Source organism: Perna viridis, chromosome 8 (genome assembly GCF_037379345.1).
Source record: "Perna viridis isolate PV_CMFRI_1.1 ecotype Kerala chromosome 8, ASM3737934v1, whole genome shotgun sequence".
NCBI lineage: Eukaryota > Metazoa > Mollusca > Bivalvia > Mytilida > Mytilidae > Perna > Perna viridis.
In genome coordinates, this window is record NC_142452.1 from 19,302,355 (window position 1) to 19,318,326 (window position 15,972).

The following is a 15,972-nucleotide window of genomic DNA, read 5'->3' on the forward strand; positions in this document are numbered from 1 at the left end:
TCAGTATCGGAGAACAAGTTCAGTAGTTACTAATTAAGCAAAATACAGAAAAGATTGTGTTTCAATTCACTGAAATTCTATAAAGAAAAATGTTTAATTCACCTTTGTTGTTAAGTACAATGCATTAGGCCGATACACAAGAAATACTGTGATACTGTAGACATACATCAAAAATATATTTACCTTGTTCTTCTGTTTTTGAGAGATTTGTCGGATAAAGGTGATTGACGGGACATGGAGTTGGTGAGTGGATGTTCGGCTCCAGTTTTATATAGAAAATACATCCAAATTTCACAAGTGTCTTCAGACGTGCTTGGACCTAAATTTATGTTTCTTTTGGTGAAATTTCTTCTATGATTTCTTTAGAATAATTATTATTTGATTCTTTAAATTGGATATTGCTTAATTGTCATCGGTCATCATTCAAATGGAAACAGACTGTTCTCCCTTACGTCCTGACCTATTCCTCATTCTTCTGAGGCAGACTTTATAAATGATCGGATCCAAAAGAAAGAACGTCGTTTAGCAAGATCATTTGATCTTCATTTCGGCAATAAGGATGACTGAATATTTGTTATGTATTTCGATTTTAGTTTGGATTTTAAACATCGCATTTACCCAAAGAACTTCAGATCAATGACACTACAGACACCGTCAACCTCATATCCTGATCTACACTTGGAAATCGATGGTATATGAGAACTTTTTGACAAAACTAGTAGACAAACACTAATATTTTATATAGAACAATTAAGGCAATCTAGACTTGTAATACACGAGTACCATTTAGCTATAAACCAATTTACAAATCTTTAGTTTAACTCCACTGAGTCTGTTTAACCCTGTTATAGAAAGACTTGCCTTTGCCTTTTATTTGACAAACTAATTGAAAAGCCATCTTATCAAATGAAAAATTAACCTATATTCATAAATATTGCTAATAAAAGATCACGACACACAACCTTCCCGCCTTAAACACAGGACGTTTTTCAAGTTTTCCCTATATTGTTTCAAAAACAAAACCTGCAATGTCAGTCTGCAGAAATGTTAAACATGATTTATTATTGATAACAAAATTATTCTACATAATCTCCAAAATAAATAACCATATTGCACTTAATGTAGAAAGGAAGCAAAGCAACAACACTAATTCGTTTCACCACCTACTCGTCAGTATTTTAAGTATCGCATGGCAAAAAAGATCCTTAATATTCTAAACGAACAGCTTATAACATACTGTCAGCTAAATGAATAGACAATACAATAATGTAACAGTCCGTTTATCTTTACAGACTGTTTAAACAGTCCTTAAATTCATTTATATGTTTAAAAGATAATTTGTTAGCTCTCATTAAATTAAGTGGTATGCATGTTTTACTTCAATCATCGATCGATATCTTATGAACTAAGTTGGGATACGATATTTTAAAAATGGTTTACACAGATGGGATATGTTCTGTTTGTGTAAATCATTCCCATCAATGGTTTGGTTGATGTAACTGATATAGTCAACAACGTCAAAGGAGAAAAAATATCTATCAAAAAATGACACGCCAAAATCAAATTACTGATAACATTTATCAGTATATCAAAACCTGAAATAAATAGACTTATTTTAGTCATATTCCTTATTTTGATGTTAGTTTTTGTTGAACTCTGTATTTCATGGGAAGACCAAATTCGAAGAATGAGATTTGCTCCCAATTTACATTTGGAGGGTGATAATACGTGATAGTACGTAATTGATAATAGAAACTTTATTCAAATTTAATTTTTTAGTTTATACAAAGACAAGACATGGAAAACAGACATACACAACAAAGAACATAAAGTAACTAAAATCATACATACAAAGTAACACAACAAAGAACACAAAGTAACTAAAATCATACGTACAAAGTGACAAAAGCAAATGAGCAACTCGGACTCCACTAAAAACTGGGAGCATGAACCAGGTGCACCGGTTGGGTAAACGTCCTCAGCTTTTCTAGAAACACTCGCCGAGTTGCTTATACAAAGTCAAGTCCGGGGTAGACGAAAGAGGGAAGGAAAAATATGACACGTTGAACAAATCAGTTTTCATGGGGCAGATGGATACACCGTAACGATCCACGAGTTCATGATGACGACCATAAAACTTTTGTAGTGATGACTTCAATCATATTTCTGCAAAAATTATGAGTTTGCACTTTTCATTTCCATCATGATGTAAACAAAATCGTTAAAATGCTATTTTTTTTAATATTACTGTCATGTGGGTGACTGCGACATATATTTCATATCAAAATTCTTCAGAAATATCCTTGCCATATTCTTGCAAAATGTATGAGTGGGAACATATTTAAGTTTTTAAAAAGTCATTAAATTATGTATAAAATGCCTGAAAAAGTCAATATAAGTACTTTGTATCATTCTGGTGACTGCGACAAATACAAATTCTTTTAAGTCAGGGGTGTACCACCTGGTATAACAGGCAATATTTTTGTTGGTACTTGTTGAAAACTGAAAAAAAAAAAGTTAAAACATAGCAAGCTTGCTTCCTTCCCTTCCTGGGACTAAGTGTGGTTTTATTAGTCCCAGGCCCGTCGTACGAATCGGGATTTGTGTGCAATATATACGTTTTTTTCTGATACACGTACATGTACTGTATGTAACTCAGTCAGAGAAGTATTATCTAGCTAGTGACTGTCAGAATCTGTCAGGAACTCTACTAATCCACGTCTCAGTTCTACCTAGAACATTTCCTAATAGGAGAGCGTCACGACGTTAAATTAAGACAGAGCTTGTCCAAAGCCCTGACAGACCCTGCATGACAAGGTGTGTCGCGGGTCAGAACAGTTTCTGACAGTTAAGAACTATTCTATGACAGCATCGAAGGGAGGTAAGAAGTAATCACAACTGTATTTGTTCTTTGGAGAGTGTGGTAGCAGTATAGGTCTTGTTACTGCTATCATTTTCCACGTCTACCACTGATAATAAGCAGTGGATTTAATACTCTTTGCAAACATAAACAATGTCGTTTTGGGCTCTGTCTGCTGGTACGCAAACATATTTATCATGTATAGTAGACAGTGTTTTTGCAACATCAGGGTCCTTGAAAACTGATGTAGCATTGAAACTCATTGACAAAATTTTTAACCTCACAGCCTTTACCCACTCTGAAAGAGAATCAATGTCTTCTTGTTCTCGTTTTCCTGCGCTGTACTCGAAGGCGTCCATAAAAACTGTAAAGTTATAATTACAATTCATGGAGCGTTGAAAGGTTGTCCACTTGCTGATAAATTCAATATTTAATTGAGAAAAAAAATGCTTCTCTGTAAGCAGGTTTACAGAGATCAATGAATACAGCTTTCTAAAACATTGCAAATGCAAATAAAGAAAATCCACGGATAAAGTATTTATTAGCATACTTAAAAGACATTTATATTTCTATTGTCCTCTAGAAATACTAGTAAACTGAAGAGTCAATAATATCAAGTTAATTTAATTGTTTTATTGTAGCTTTTTCGACTGTGAGGTTTTGCCAACATCGTGCATCTATAAAGAAATATTGAAAGAATAAAGAATGGTTTACAAACAGAAAGGATCAATTAGCTTTACCAAAACAAAAAGTCAGAAAAACTACAACGTGGAAAATTGAGACTTTGATTGAAAATTTAAACGTTGAGCAGCTAATTCTAAATACTTTTCGTTAATTTTGTGGACAATTCCACTCTATAAGTAAAAAATAAAGGTTTTACATCACATCACATTCAGGCAATGTACTTGAATTGTGACTATTTTGATCATGAATTGTCTATTTGTCACGTTTTGGTATTTTCATGTCAATACTAAAGTATAATTGTGCATTGAACACAAATGTTTCTATATGAATTTAAAAGATGACCGGAAACAATGTGTCGTGAAGTAGATATGATCAACCTTTAACGTATTCCTTAATGTTTTAGTAATTTTCGTGTCTTTTCAATTCCACTCACAAAAGTCTTTTATTTACTCGGTACAAAACAATTGAAACGACAATTTACTTAATGTTCTGCCATGGTTTTTCTTTATTTTTTAAAAATCTTATTACACTTTTGAATTCAATAATATATAAAAAAGGAAAAAACATACATTTTCACTATTTTTACACTTTTAATTTATATTGAATAAATCTGTCCTTTTTTCTTTGTTACAGGACAGATTCGTCGGATGAATGTAACTTATGACACGTGGAGTTGTTAAGTAAATATTCGACTCCAGTTATGTGTATTGAAAACATTCAAGTTTCACAGGTGTCTTTACAGACGTGCTTGGATCTTTAACATTCAAAAGTACTGACAATTTATATTTGATATAATTTTGTTCTGCTATAGAATATGCTAATTGTCAAAAGAGCAATTTTGGACGGTGCAAAACATAACTTCGTAATATTCTATTGCATCTTTTCGGTAAAATTTGGAATGTATTTCTTTGGTACTGTGGGATTCGTGCTTTATTTTCTTATGTCGGATCAACAAGCACCGCTATTCCTTTCTTTGTACCGCCAGTGTTGTTAATTAAAATTCATATACAAAATAGATGAAATTGCTACATAATTCATGCGTGTTCAATCTTACTAAGATAAAGGGAAGAAACTAATCTGGTCAATGAACTACTAACAGCTTACTTAACAGATTTGCATTCATAAAATATGTTTCGTTTATATTTGTCCAGGGGGGTCAAAATCAATTGCAAAAAAAATGGGCACTTTTCTACACTTTTCCGATAGCCATGTGACATTTTTGCTAAATACCGGTGAAACGTTTTCAAAAAAAGTAGACATATCAATTCAGCCGTGATCAAGTATATGCAAATTTTCTCCAGATCGCCTGATTCTGCTTTATGTGAAACAAGAATGTTCATCGTGGATGCTGCATTTTCTCTCTATGATAGATTGCTTGGCCCGGAAAGAAGGTATCTAATTTTCGACTTGACTGCGGTTGGGCCTGATTATCGTATTTTCGACAAAATCCCAATATTCAAATAAGCCTTTCCCTAGGAGTGGATAGGATAGTTTCAATCCAATATAAATAGGTAGTCTTGTAACCTCGGTATTGTATGTTGATAAAGATGATACGGGTATGATTATTACGTTCATTTGACTGTAATCTCTATTATCTCTATGTTCTTGTATGTGTGCGGTTGTTAAGTGTCGAACTTTGTCGTGTTTACCTCCAAATCCCGAAATTGATATAACATCGTTTCCACTCGCGGTCAGTTCAAGTCCTTTGTGGTAAATAAGCGCCGTGTTCCCTATCCGAAAAGAATGTTTGCCTCTTCACTAATATTAGAAGTTTGAATTTACTGTGACAATAGCGGTTTTCAGGATAATTTATGATGCAGTAATACAATGCATTAATGCATTGCTGTTGTGGATATTTCTTCTTCTGTCTGTGTGTTTTTTATTGCTGTGGGTTTGCCATTTTTATGTTGACGTTGTGCACTCTGTTGTCTTTTGGCACTGTCACGAATGGTATGGCGTCTACGTCAACATTATTTGCAAGTGACCTTTGATCGGCAATTTGTAACGCAGTGGTTGCCTAAGCAGTTGAAGCATTTGTTTCTGTTTCAAAATATTGAATCTGTCATGGCAGTCGATATATTTATTACACGTCGTTGGATTATTTGCCCCTTCACAAAAAAATAATGCTAAGTCTCCGTCTTGCATCCGACGCACTGTTTTTTGTAGTGGTGGTTTATTCTTAATTTGAACGGTACTAATATTTGTCAGATAGACAGTACTTTATAATGAGGGTTCACTGGATTGCACGCCTACTGTGTGTTTGCCATAGTCTAATCATGTAAACCATAATAACGTGTAAAATTCCCTTGGATTCTACACGGAATTTTGTTGAGAATGACTTGTGTGAAGACAGCTCCGTCAAATTTTGTATCATATATTTGAGTCATAATGCTCTCTGATTGGTCGTAAAAATATCTGCAAGTCTATACTGTACCAAGTGGAGCTAGTAAATCTAGGGTCAATTGTATGTATGTGTGCACTTTTTTCTGATGTTGCCCGAATTGCTGGTGTAAGAGGTCTATGAATCAGTTATAATTTGCATTTGTAAGGCCGAATCCCGATACTGTTTTTATGGCTTTATTTTGGAGCAAGGACTTCAGATAGTTGATTTTGTTGGAATCTGTGCGTGATGTATTTTTGTATATCGCCGTATCGTACGAATCCCAAAACCCTTCCCAGTGTTGCCGTCAAATTTTGCTACCTCTAACAGGAAGTTTATGAAACTTATTGCTAATACTAGGGCAGAGTTCATATGTAAAAATACTGAGCAGTGTAATTGTTGATGTAGAAGCTTGGTTTCTGTTACAATTTTTCAGCTAAATGATTAAATATTGTCTAAGGAACTGAGTCAGGGCGTGCAATGGGTATGCGTAACATACATATTTTCAATTTCCAAGTTGATGGAATATTCATCTGTTTCCATAACTTCTTCTTCAACCTCAAATTCTGTTGTTTAACTCAATATATGATCGTTAACAGTTTTTCCACAATGAATCTCAACATTTGCATGGTCGTATAGTATAGTACAAGTAAAACGTTACAGTAGATATGAATCACAATATAATTGATATTCCCTTTATATTTTAGATTTTCAAAACCGTTATGAAAAGAAAGCTGATATGTAACGGTTCCTTTTGTATTGGTACTTAAACTGTATAAAATAATTTAAAAGTGCCTTTTTAATTTTTTTTAAATGTTAAAAATGATAATGATATTGTGATTATTTCAAAAACGTCAGAAAACGTTTTTTATTTTTTTATTTTTTTTTTTTTTTTTTGGTTAATGAAATTATTTTTGAAGTTGTTAAAATTTTTGATAAAACTGAAAAAAAGGAAAAACCCCTGGAATTTATTTGATACCTATAGAATCATACAAAAGTGAATTTCTGTTACATCTTTTGCATAAGATATTAAATTTATGCTTTGAATAAAGTATTTTACCTACAAAGTGGGGTAGGAGTTTGATAACCCCAATCCATAAGTGTTCAACTTCTGACTTTTCACTTTTACAAAGCAGTTTCATACGCATGTTTGGCTAGTCATCAGCTATGGTTCTACATTATGGGTACCATAATTTATTCTTGCATTAATGCTATCGAGGATATGGCTATAAGGTTATTTATGGGAGTGGGCAAGTATACGCCTAACGATACAATAAATGGTTACATGGGCTAGAAACCACCATGTGCAATATTATGGGTGTATGTATTCAAACATTGGAAAAGGTTCATTTTTATGGATAGAGACTGGGTCACTTTTAAAATTTTTGATTTGATGATTTGAGTTCTTATTTTGAGAAGAAATATTGGTGTTGTAGAGTTAAAAAAAGTTAAATAGTGGTAATTTGAATGTTTTAGAAATATAAATAAAGATTTATCAAAACAGTGTATTGTATATTTGGAAAGCATATTATTTGAAAAAATAAAAAAACATTAGTCGAATAATAGAATTTTAGCTCAAGGTATTGGTCAAATTTACGTACATATAATTATTTGAAAGTTCCTATGGTCCATATAAATGCAGAAGCGCTCTCGCCAAATTTAGGTGTGGAGTGGCACCACTCAGAATTGAGACAGGTAGATTTGAACAAAAAAGGGTTGATGAAAGTGTTTGTTTTATTTGTTATAATACCAATGAAAATGAAAAAAAAAACATGTACTTTCATGTCCATTATAAGCCGATCTGCCATTCAATTTATACAGTAAAACAAGTTAAATTGATTCATCTTTTAACCTTTTATCTCATTATGATAAGTTCACTTATCCTTTTAATACAGATGACTGTTTTAATAACGCTGCCAAAACCGGCTTTATTATGTTAAGTAGAAGAAACACCTTTTTTTATATTCTTCAACTGTAATTGTGATTTTATGTAGTATGTTGTAGATAAATGCATTTTTATAGTCTATCATAATTCTATTTATAGAATGGCTTTAATAAAATATTAAATCCAAATATAAATCCAAAATATAAAACAGAATGTTATAAGCGCTCTTCCATTGTATCTGGTAGATGAGTGATGAATTAAATAAGTGTACGACTGTATAAACTATGAAATATTCATATTTATTTAGAACAATACTTTGGTTAATTAAACTGTATATTACCTGTATCATTTTTTAAGTAATACTATGATGTAACTTTAATTTGGTTAAATGTCAATTTTATAATTCATGCTGTAAATATGTATATATTGCAAGACCATATCGTAAACTAGTAATGTAACTTTATATGTCGTCATGGTTAAGTAAAGGATCATATTATTTATCATTGAAGTTTGTAGTAGTTTCGTGTTTGTTTTTATGTTTTGTTTTGTTTACTTGTTTGTTTTTTTATCGTTTTGTTTTGTTTTGTTTTTATATGAATATATGGTATCCATCATGACTCAGTACATTCATTATGCAGAGGGTTACCTTTCACTTACTCCTCATACACCTCAGAACAAAATTAATGTAATCTTCACAGAATACTTACTTAATATTTCAGGGGTGATGAGGTCCATTAAAAACATATTATTATTATTATCTATAATAGGAATCTCGTACTTTAAAATACTGGAACATCGACAATAAATTTGTCCAATGTAGTGGACGCGTTTTTCAACAAACAGTCGGCATTCCAATGGGAACACATTGTGCTCTTCTTCTTGCTGACCTATTCCGTCACTCTTATGAGGCTGACTTTAGGTTACAGACCACCAATTCAACCAATGAGCATTTGGAACGTACGCAGAAATTACCCCTGTTCCTCATAGTGCTGTGAAAAAAGTTCTCATCTTATTTAACAAATTTAAACAGTTTCTGAAAGGAAAAACATTTCTGTACATTTTATAGGTGCATTTTGCTTCTTGTGATGTGAAGCCTAATCCCCATAATGATTTCTAAATATATCCCTATCTTATGAAAACACTAGAATTTCCCATGCTATTTATAGATACTTCACTTCCGGTGACCAGTACTGCACTGCAAGTCTGCTAACCCCACATGCCATTCTGAGCTGACATATGTGGAATCATGCTGATATATAGTCCTCTGCAGGTTATAGTTAAGGTAAAGTCAAGAGAAGCCATTGAATATTGTGAAATTAGCATAGAAGCCTATGAGAAGTGGAATTAGTGGTTTCTAGCCTTTATTGCTGATCAGATCCGAAAGAAAGAACGTTGTTTATCTAGATATTTTATTCTCAGTTTCCTCTACATAGATGACGTACTATCTTTAAACAATCCTAGTTTTGTGGATTCGATACATCGCACCTACCCCAAAACATTTGTGATAAAGGATACTACAGACACGGTGAAGTTAACCTCATATCTTGATCTACAAGATCGATGGTAATGGAAAACCATTGACAATACTTTACGACATAATAACATAATGAATTTTCATTCAGAATTGTCAACTGTCCTTTCATCTGTGGCAACATCCCTTCAGCACTTGCTTTGGAAGTTTTCATAATACAACTTATACGTTATGCCAGAGCTTGCCGTACATACGCAGATTTTTTGTACCTAGGCTTCTCACAAGGCTTCTGGAACAGGGTTTTGTTGCTAGAAGATTAAGTCATCACTACAGAAGTTTTATGGTCGTCATCATGCACTCGTAGATCATTACGGTGTATCCATCTGCATCTTGAAAACTGAATTGTTCAACGTGTCATAGTTGTCCGTTCCTCGTTCGTCTACCCTGTACTTGACATTTTATGTACAACTAGGCGATTGTTCATTTTATTTTGTTACTTTGTGTTCTTTGTTGTGTATGCCTGTTTTCCATGTCTGGTCTTTGTTCCTTGATTACATTCTTTTAATTTCCGCTAGAACCTTGGTTCCCTTGATTACTCTTTCTCTCGTGTATTTTGTTTTACAGTGTTATCTCCCTGAATTTTGAATTCTGCAGTACATTTTTTATGATTTTTTTTAATTGTTTTGAACGTGTATAAGATACTCAAATTATAAGGGGAAAGAAAAGTTCTTCATTAGACCCGCTTGAAAGGTGGGCCCTCTTTCAGTCAGTACTAATTATTTCGTTCTTTACTGATAAAAATTAATGAGAAACTTCCACAAGTTATTGGTGATGTGCACCGCACATTAGATAATTTGATTTATTTTTTTAGGGTTTTCCAAAAAAGAAATTATGAACTTCGGCGTTCATCGGGGTACCTTTCTTTTATTCTTCACGCATCTAATCCCACTAAAAAGAATTCTAAAGACACCTTTTTTTTACGGAATATTTATTGAAAATTAGCGCATCTCCTATTTGAAGTTTTGTTGATTAGTTTACTGGATTTTTGGGGATTTTTTTTGTTTTTTGTTATTGTTTTGTTTTGTTTTGTTTTGTTTTGTTTTTTTTTTTGTTTTTTGTTATGTGTTCTTAGGTTGGATATGGATATATATACTTTGCCACTTATAATTATGCGCTACCGATTTTGTATCGTAAAACTCCTCCGACACCATTGAATTGTCTTTCGTAAAACTCTACAAGATGTTTATAACATGAATCTATTATACACAGAAATCAAATATGAGATTTCAGATAGCAAAACATTGACTTATTCATTAGCGAATATAGGGTACCCATATCTTAATTATTACTCCTAAAAAATCACTGAATGAAATTCAAAGAAGTATTCAATAAATAATAATCAAATACTGATTTTGATCCGAATATTATAAGGTTTCATGTAACTTTTATAACATATGGTACCCATCCAACTTTCCATAATTCCGTTGTCCAGACGATTGCACTTCTCTTATCCATTACTTATCTTTTCATCACTGAAATTAAGCTGATTAAACTTTCACACAATATTTATCTAATGCATCTCTAAATCCTTATTTAGATCAACATATTATTCATTGGCATGCGGGCAGGTTGGATAATATAGTCTTTGCCCTTTATGAACATAGGGTTACCATCTCTTATCGCAATTTTCTGATACTACTGAAAAGGATTTAAAATTTCATAGAATGTTATTTACATATTCCATTATGCACCACCTATAAATGATAACTATCCAAACGATTTGTAGAACAGAAGGTGCATACCAGGGTTTGCAATTCAACTATCACTGCTCAGATTTATGTTTAGTTTATGTTTACAATTGATGAAATTGGATTCAGTTTATGTCAATCATGGATTCATGTATTCGTATTCTGAAACAGTCTTATACGTTACAAATATAAACACTTCAAAGAGAAATCAGTAACATTTATAATCGTCTATCTATTTTATGACATGAGTGTCATACTACCAACAACAGAAAAGCTTCACATCAGTTACACCCATATCGTCCCCGAAAAAGCCTTGGTCTGGTTCAATTCTTGTCTGTATTCCACATACAGCGCTACCAAGTGGACAGCTGTCGCTCCAATCACCATACGATCCTCTATATCCACCTCCTGTTATTTCAAGGTCGTTTGTTTCCAGTGAGTCATAGAAATTTCGACATTGAAATTTGGCAAAATTAACTCCAGAATCATCATGAAAAGACTACAATTGAGAGCTTTATAAATGTAAGTTTATACATGAAGTAATGATGTTTGCATAGTTTGATAGCAAACTAAATCCTTTCGTAATAGAAATAAATTTTTTATAATTTGTTTTTATTTTTTCAAGCACCCAGAGTATCAATTTTTATTTGAAAATCTGCATTTTTCAGTGATGGGGAATTATCCAAGGGATAATTATTTTTTTCTGTCTATGGGAGAGTAAAGGTTTTGTTTCTTTAGATTCGGAAATAACCCCTAAAGACCACAGTCCCCTCGCTTATAAAGCGATTGGTACATTACAATCCTGCCAAGACGAATCGACAGTACGTTTTCCCTTCCATAATACTACTTACACTAGGTTGAACTTGGAGATTGAATGAGACCAAAACAGATTTTCCTTGACAAAACGTCTCCCTGTCCCATTCAATCCATGGCGTACTTGCAGATGAGGCTCTATCTCCACATTGCTCTCCGTAACGGGACCCACATATAATTTCTATCAAATTCAGACCTGTGTAATCCAATGTCGATGACAATATTTCTATCTATGATTAATACAAAAAGAAATATACCTGAATTGAGTGAAGCTGAATTGTGATAATCCCTTGTCTAATAGCTAACACAACTATAATTCCACATCTAGCGGTAATTTCCTTATCTTCGAACTACCATTACATTATATTAGCCATATCCGGAACTAGTCAAATTTCCACTGTAGTGTTTTTGGAAAGTTGCATATGTCTTGCATGTTTTCAAGATGATTATTCTTTTGATTACCGCTATAACCTTGGTTCCCTTGATTACTCTTTCAATAACGCAACAAACGTGTAAGAGTGTCAATATAAGACAAGGATGCATTCCATTTACTATCATTTTCTTTTAAACAAGTTCAAGCTGTTAAGTCAGGTGGGCCGGTATGGTAAGCGTCCACTGCTTTTCAAGAAATATCTGTCTTGTTTCTCATAAAATGTCACGTCTGTGGTGACAAAAAGGGAAAAGAAAACATGATACGATGAACAAATAGGTTCTTGTAGTGCAGACAGATAACGACCACAAAAAGACTTTATTCTTGTTGCAACAAAGCCTTGTTTCAAAATTATCACTATGAAACATTTTTATACATGTATTAGCAGATTTTGTGCATGAAGTGCTCCTCCGATGGCTTTGATATGACCTCTTTAAGACTCCACCTTAACCAAGTTTGTCGGTGGAGGTACATTATTGTTAGCTAGATTTTACTCACTTACAATGTAACGGATGTCGCTGACCGAGCAGGTCATGCTTACCCTATTCGGAGCAGCTGACGTTATTCCCACCTTTATTTGTCCCATACTGCAAATGCTTTCGTTTTTGGGTGCTGTCTTTCTTTTCTTTTCTTTGCCTTTTTCAATGTTTCATGGTGGTTAAATGCTAATGCCGTGATATAGCCTTGGTGCCGAAACGCCATTAAAAAACAATAAAAATTCATTTGTTGTCTTATCCTAAGTTTTTATGTGTTGTTTTCTTTGCTACATTGTGAATGGAGATGATCTGTTCTCTGATTTCCCGTTTGTGATGCCTTTGCATTGTCTATATTTATATTTTTGCTGATAGTTACCCCGACTCTGTATCCAATAGCGTAGTGGCCATTTTTGCAGAATTCAGCGTCATGCCAGCTTCCTTGTGATAACCCATTACTGACTGAGAGGCTTGACGCTATTGTCTCTAATGTAAAGGCAATCATCGTTAATGAGGACAAAAATAGACGTGAACATGGAACAGGATTTTGAATTTGTAAATACTAGTATTAACTCATTGTTTTTTTTTTCTTTGTGGAGTCCCAATAACCATAATTATAGATTTATTTTATAGATTAAAAAGGAAAAAAAGTGAAGATAGTATGGCTAAGATTTATAGAAAAAAGTATGATATACAACCCTCGCTCTCAATTGATATTCATTACAAAAATTAACCAATAAAGTAATAAACAAAAATCCAGCAACGATTTATAGTCATTTTACCAATTGATTAAGATTGTTCCATACAAAATCCCGAAAATTTGACGTATATATGGTGATGCTTTTTACGGTTAGATGATGATGAGAAAAGGCCGAAACAAGCAGTATTTCTAGCCCTAATCATTTGACAAAATAACTTGATGATACACCATACATAAGTGTGACGATGGTGAAAATTTGATTTTGATTTTATAGTGAGATTTTATAGGCATTTTCAGAATTCGGCTGACCAATCTTGGAGCCTATGTCTATCAAAAGCTAGAAGATACCAGTAGATAATAAGTTGGAAATGGCAAATATCATCATTATATCAGGATCAAGCAACCTAAAATCTACTCAATTTTGAGTCCATAAAATAATGATATTGAAATGTTCAGAGTTGTCCTGACTAGAATTTCATGGATTTCATATGTTCTTTGTTGGGTTTGTCTGTTTTCCTTGTCTAGTTTTTGTCCCTGGATTCAATCCTTTTGATTTCCGTCAGAATATTGGTTTCTTGATTCCTTTTAAATGATGTAAAAATGATATGTTTCAAATATTTCAAATTAATTTTCACATGAAAATTAGAATGGTAAAATTAAAAGCGTCATTAAAAAAAAAAAAACTCTTTCTAAGTGGATCTGGAGATAATTGGCGGGAAAATTGAAATGTATACGGAATTTCTGTATTTACATGGCAAGAAAAAGACTAAGGTTATCCCCAATTTTCGTTTGAAATATAGAAGAATGCCAGTTAAGTATTTTTTATATAAATTTATAAAAAATTCTATCTACCAGTTTTTTTAGAAGTTTGCGAAAATTGAAAATTCCCTACATAATCCATATAAAATGTTGTAAAATTTCGCTTTAGTAAGGCTCTGTTATCTCAAAATCAAGTCAGGTGACCTATGTTTTATATTAAGATTCTTAAGGATAGGATGTTCATTCAGGGTCATCTTTGAGAAAAACTAGGAAAATGTATCTACTGGAAATACCTTAAAGGAATTCATGTGAAAAACATATTAATTTCATGCGAATTTCACATGAACTTCATTTGAAGCTTATTTTTACATGGATTTCACGTGAACAATATTTGTCTGTGCTGCATTTGCGATGATATACATACGAATGTGACTGAATATACTCTGAAGAACATTATATCCTACAGCAGGTTCTATTCCAGAATGACAACATCTCGACATGCTCATTCTACACTCTCTTGATGATGTCACATAGGTGATTTCACAACACTCATACGCCAGACACATTGCTGCACACTGAAATTTGGAAATGAAACCAACACTGCTTGTTCTTGATAGTTTATGATTACTTAAAGTCCTGTACATCGACTTGTGGGACTTATAACCGCAAAGTGACGGAAAAACATGTAGATAAACATTGATCATTAGGAAAACGTTTATCATATTTTAGAAAAAAAAATGTTCGAATCCTTTTTTGACGAAATTAAAACTTTCCTGTTATCGCCAATATATAATAATGAAATAACAGGTTTATAATTAATGTAACATCCAATTCAACAAATCAAATATCTGTGACAAAACTCAGATAGTGCAGTAAGTAGGTTGTTCGATTAATCTGCAATTAACAATGGTTTTAAACAGAGAGGGAAAAAATAAATAAAACAAACAAATTTGACGAAAATAAATGTAGTTGTTTACTTACTGTAAAGGACATCATGGCGGTTGAATACAATTCCTAACACTGTAAACATTTTTTAAACTACCTTCATTAGGATATGAATAGGAAAAACTTTAGTTAAGTATTTTTAAGTCTAAAGTAAATATTTACTCTTGAAATATAATGCTACAAATGCTATTATCCAAGTAACTAATAAAGGAGTAAGTACATGGAAGTAAGCCATTCAAGGTGATTTTGTATAATGATAGGTACTCTATTTAGTTGCAATATTTTCAAAATCTCATATTTCCCCCTTTAAGTTCTTTGTAGAAGGCTGGGTCTAGCTGTTTTGATTTTGTTTCTTTATTTTTTTTCGATATGTATGCGTCAAAGATATCTTATTTTCTTTAGAAGACTTGACATTTAACAATCAGAAAATGTTTTTGCTTAACATAGAATATGAGAACCATTTGGATGATATGGATTAAGCTTAAATAAATTGTCTCAAGTCTCAAACAAATTATCTCTCAAATGCATGTACAAGATCTGCGTTTTGGAATGGTCTTTTCTATAGAGGAGCGGTGTTTGCTTGTATTGCATATTACTCCATTTTGACTTCAAATCTATCAGCATAATAAATATTTACTTACCATAGATTCAAAAGAGCATGGTTAATTAAATAGAAATAAGCCCCTAATTCTTTAGTGTTTTGTCTATATCCCTGTTTATCCAAAATCCAATAAAACAACCCTTTGAATTATAAAACCTTGTGTTATGCCTCTAATAGAAGTCCATTACTTAAGATTTTGTATAAAACAATAATTGTTTTAGCT

The 15,972-nt window shown here is 32.7% G+C and overlaps 1 protein-coding gene across 1 annotated transcript; it reads right to left on the reverse strand.

Annotated features, from left to right (window-relative positions):
- Window positions 1-11,168: 11,168 nt before the first annotated feature.
- LOC148609665 (vitelline membrane outer layer protein 1 homolog) lies at window positions 11,169-14,772 on the reverse strand. Its single transcript, XM_088543137.1, has 4 exons — window positions 14,628-14,772; window positions 13,124-13,230; window positions 11,880-12,071; window positions 11,169-11,527 (listed from the first exon to the last, which is right to left on the reverse strand). Exons 1-4 carry the CDS (start codon window positions 14,767-14,769, stop codon window positions 11,285-11,287), a joined length of 684 nt encoding a protein of 227 aa, XP_088399263.1. The 5' UTR covers window positions 14,770-14,772; the 3' UTR covers window positions 11,169-11,284.
- Window positions 14,773-15,972: the final 1,200 nt, after the last annotated feature.

Bases quoted from the DNA above. Each gene is read 5' to 3' on its own strand.
- LOC148609665 (XM_088543137.1), bottom strand. From the start codon at position 14,769: ATGTGTCTGGCGTATGAGTGTTGTGAAATCACCTATGTGACATCATCA. The intron at 12,072-13,123 runs GTAACTATCAGC...TATTAATCATAG, and splicing joins CTATTGGATACAGAGTCGGG to ATAGAAATATTGTCATCGAC. The intron at 11,528-11,879 runs GTAAGTAGTATT...TCTCAATTGTAG, and splicing joins ATCTCCAAGTTCAACCTAGT to TCTTTTCATGATGATTCTGG.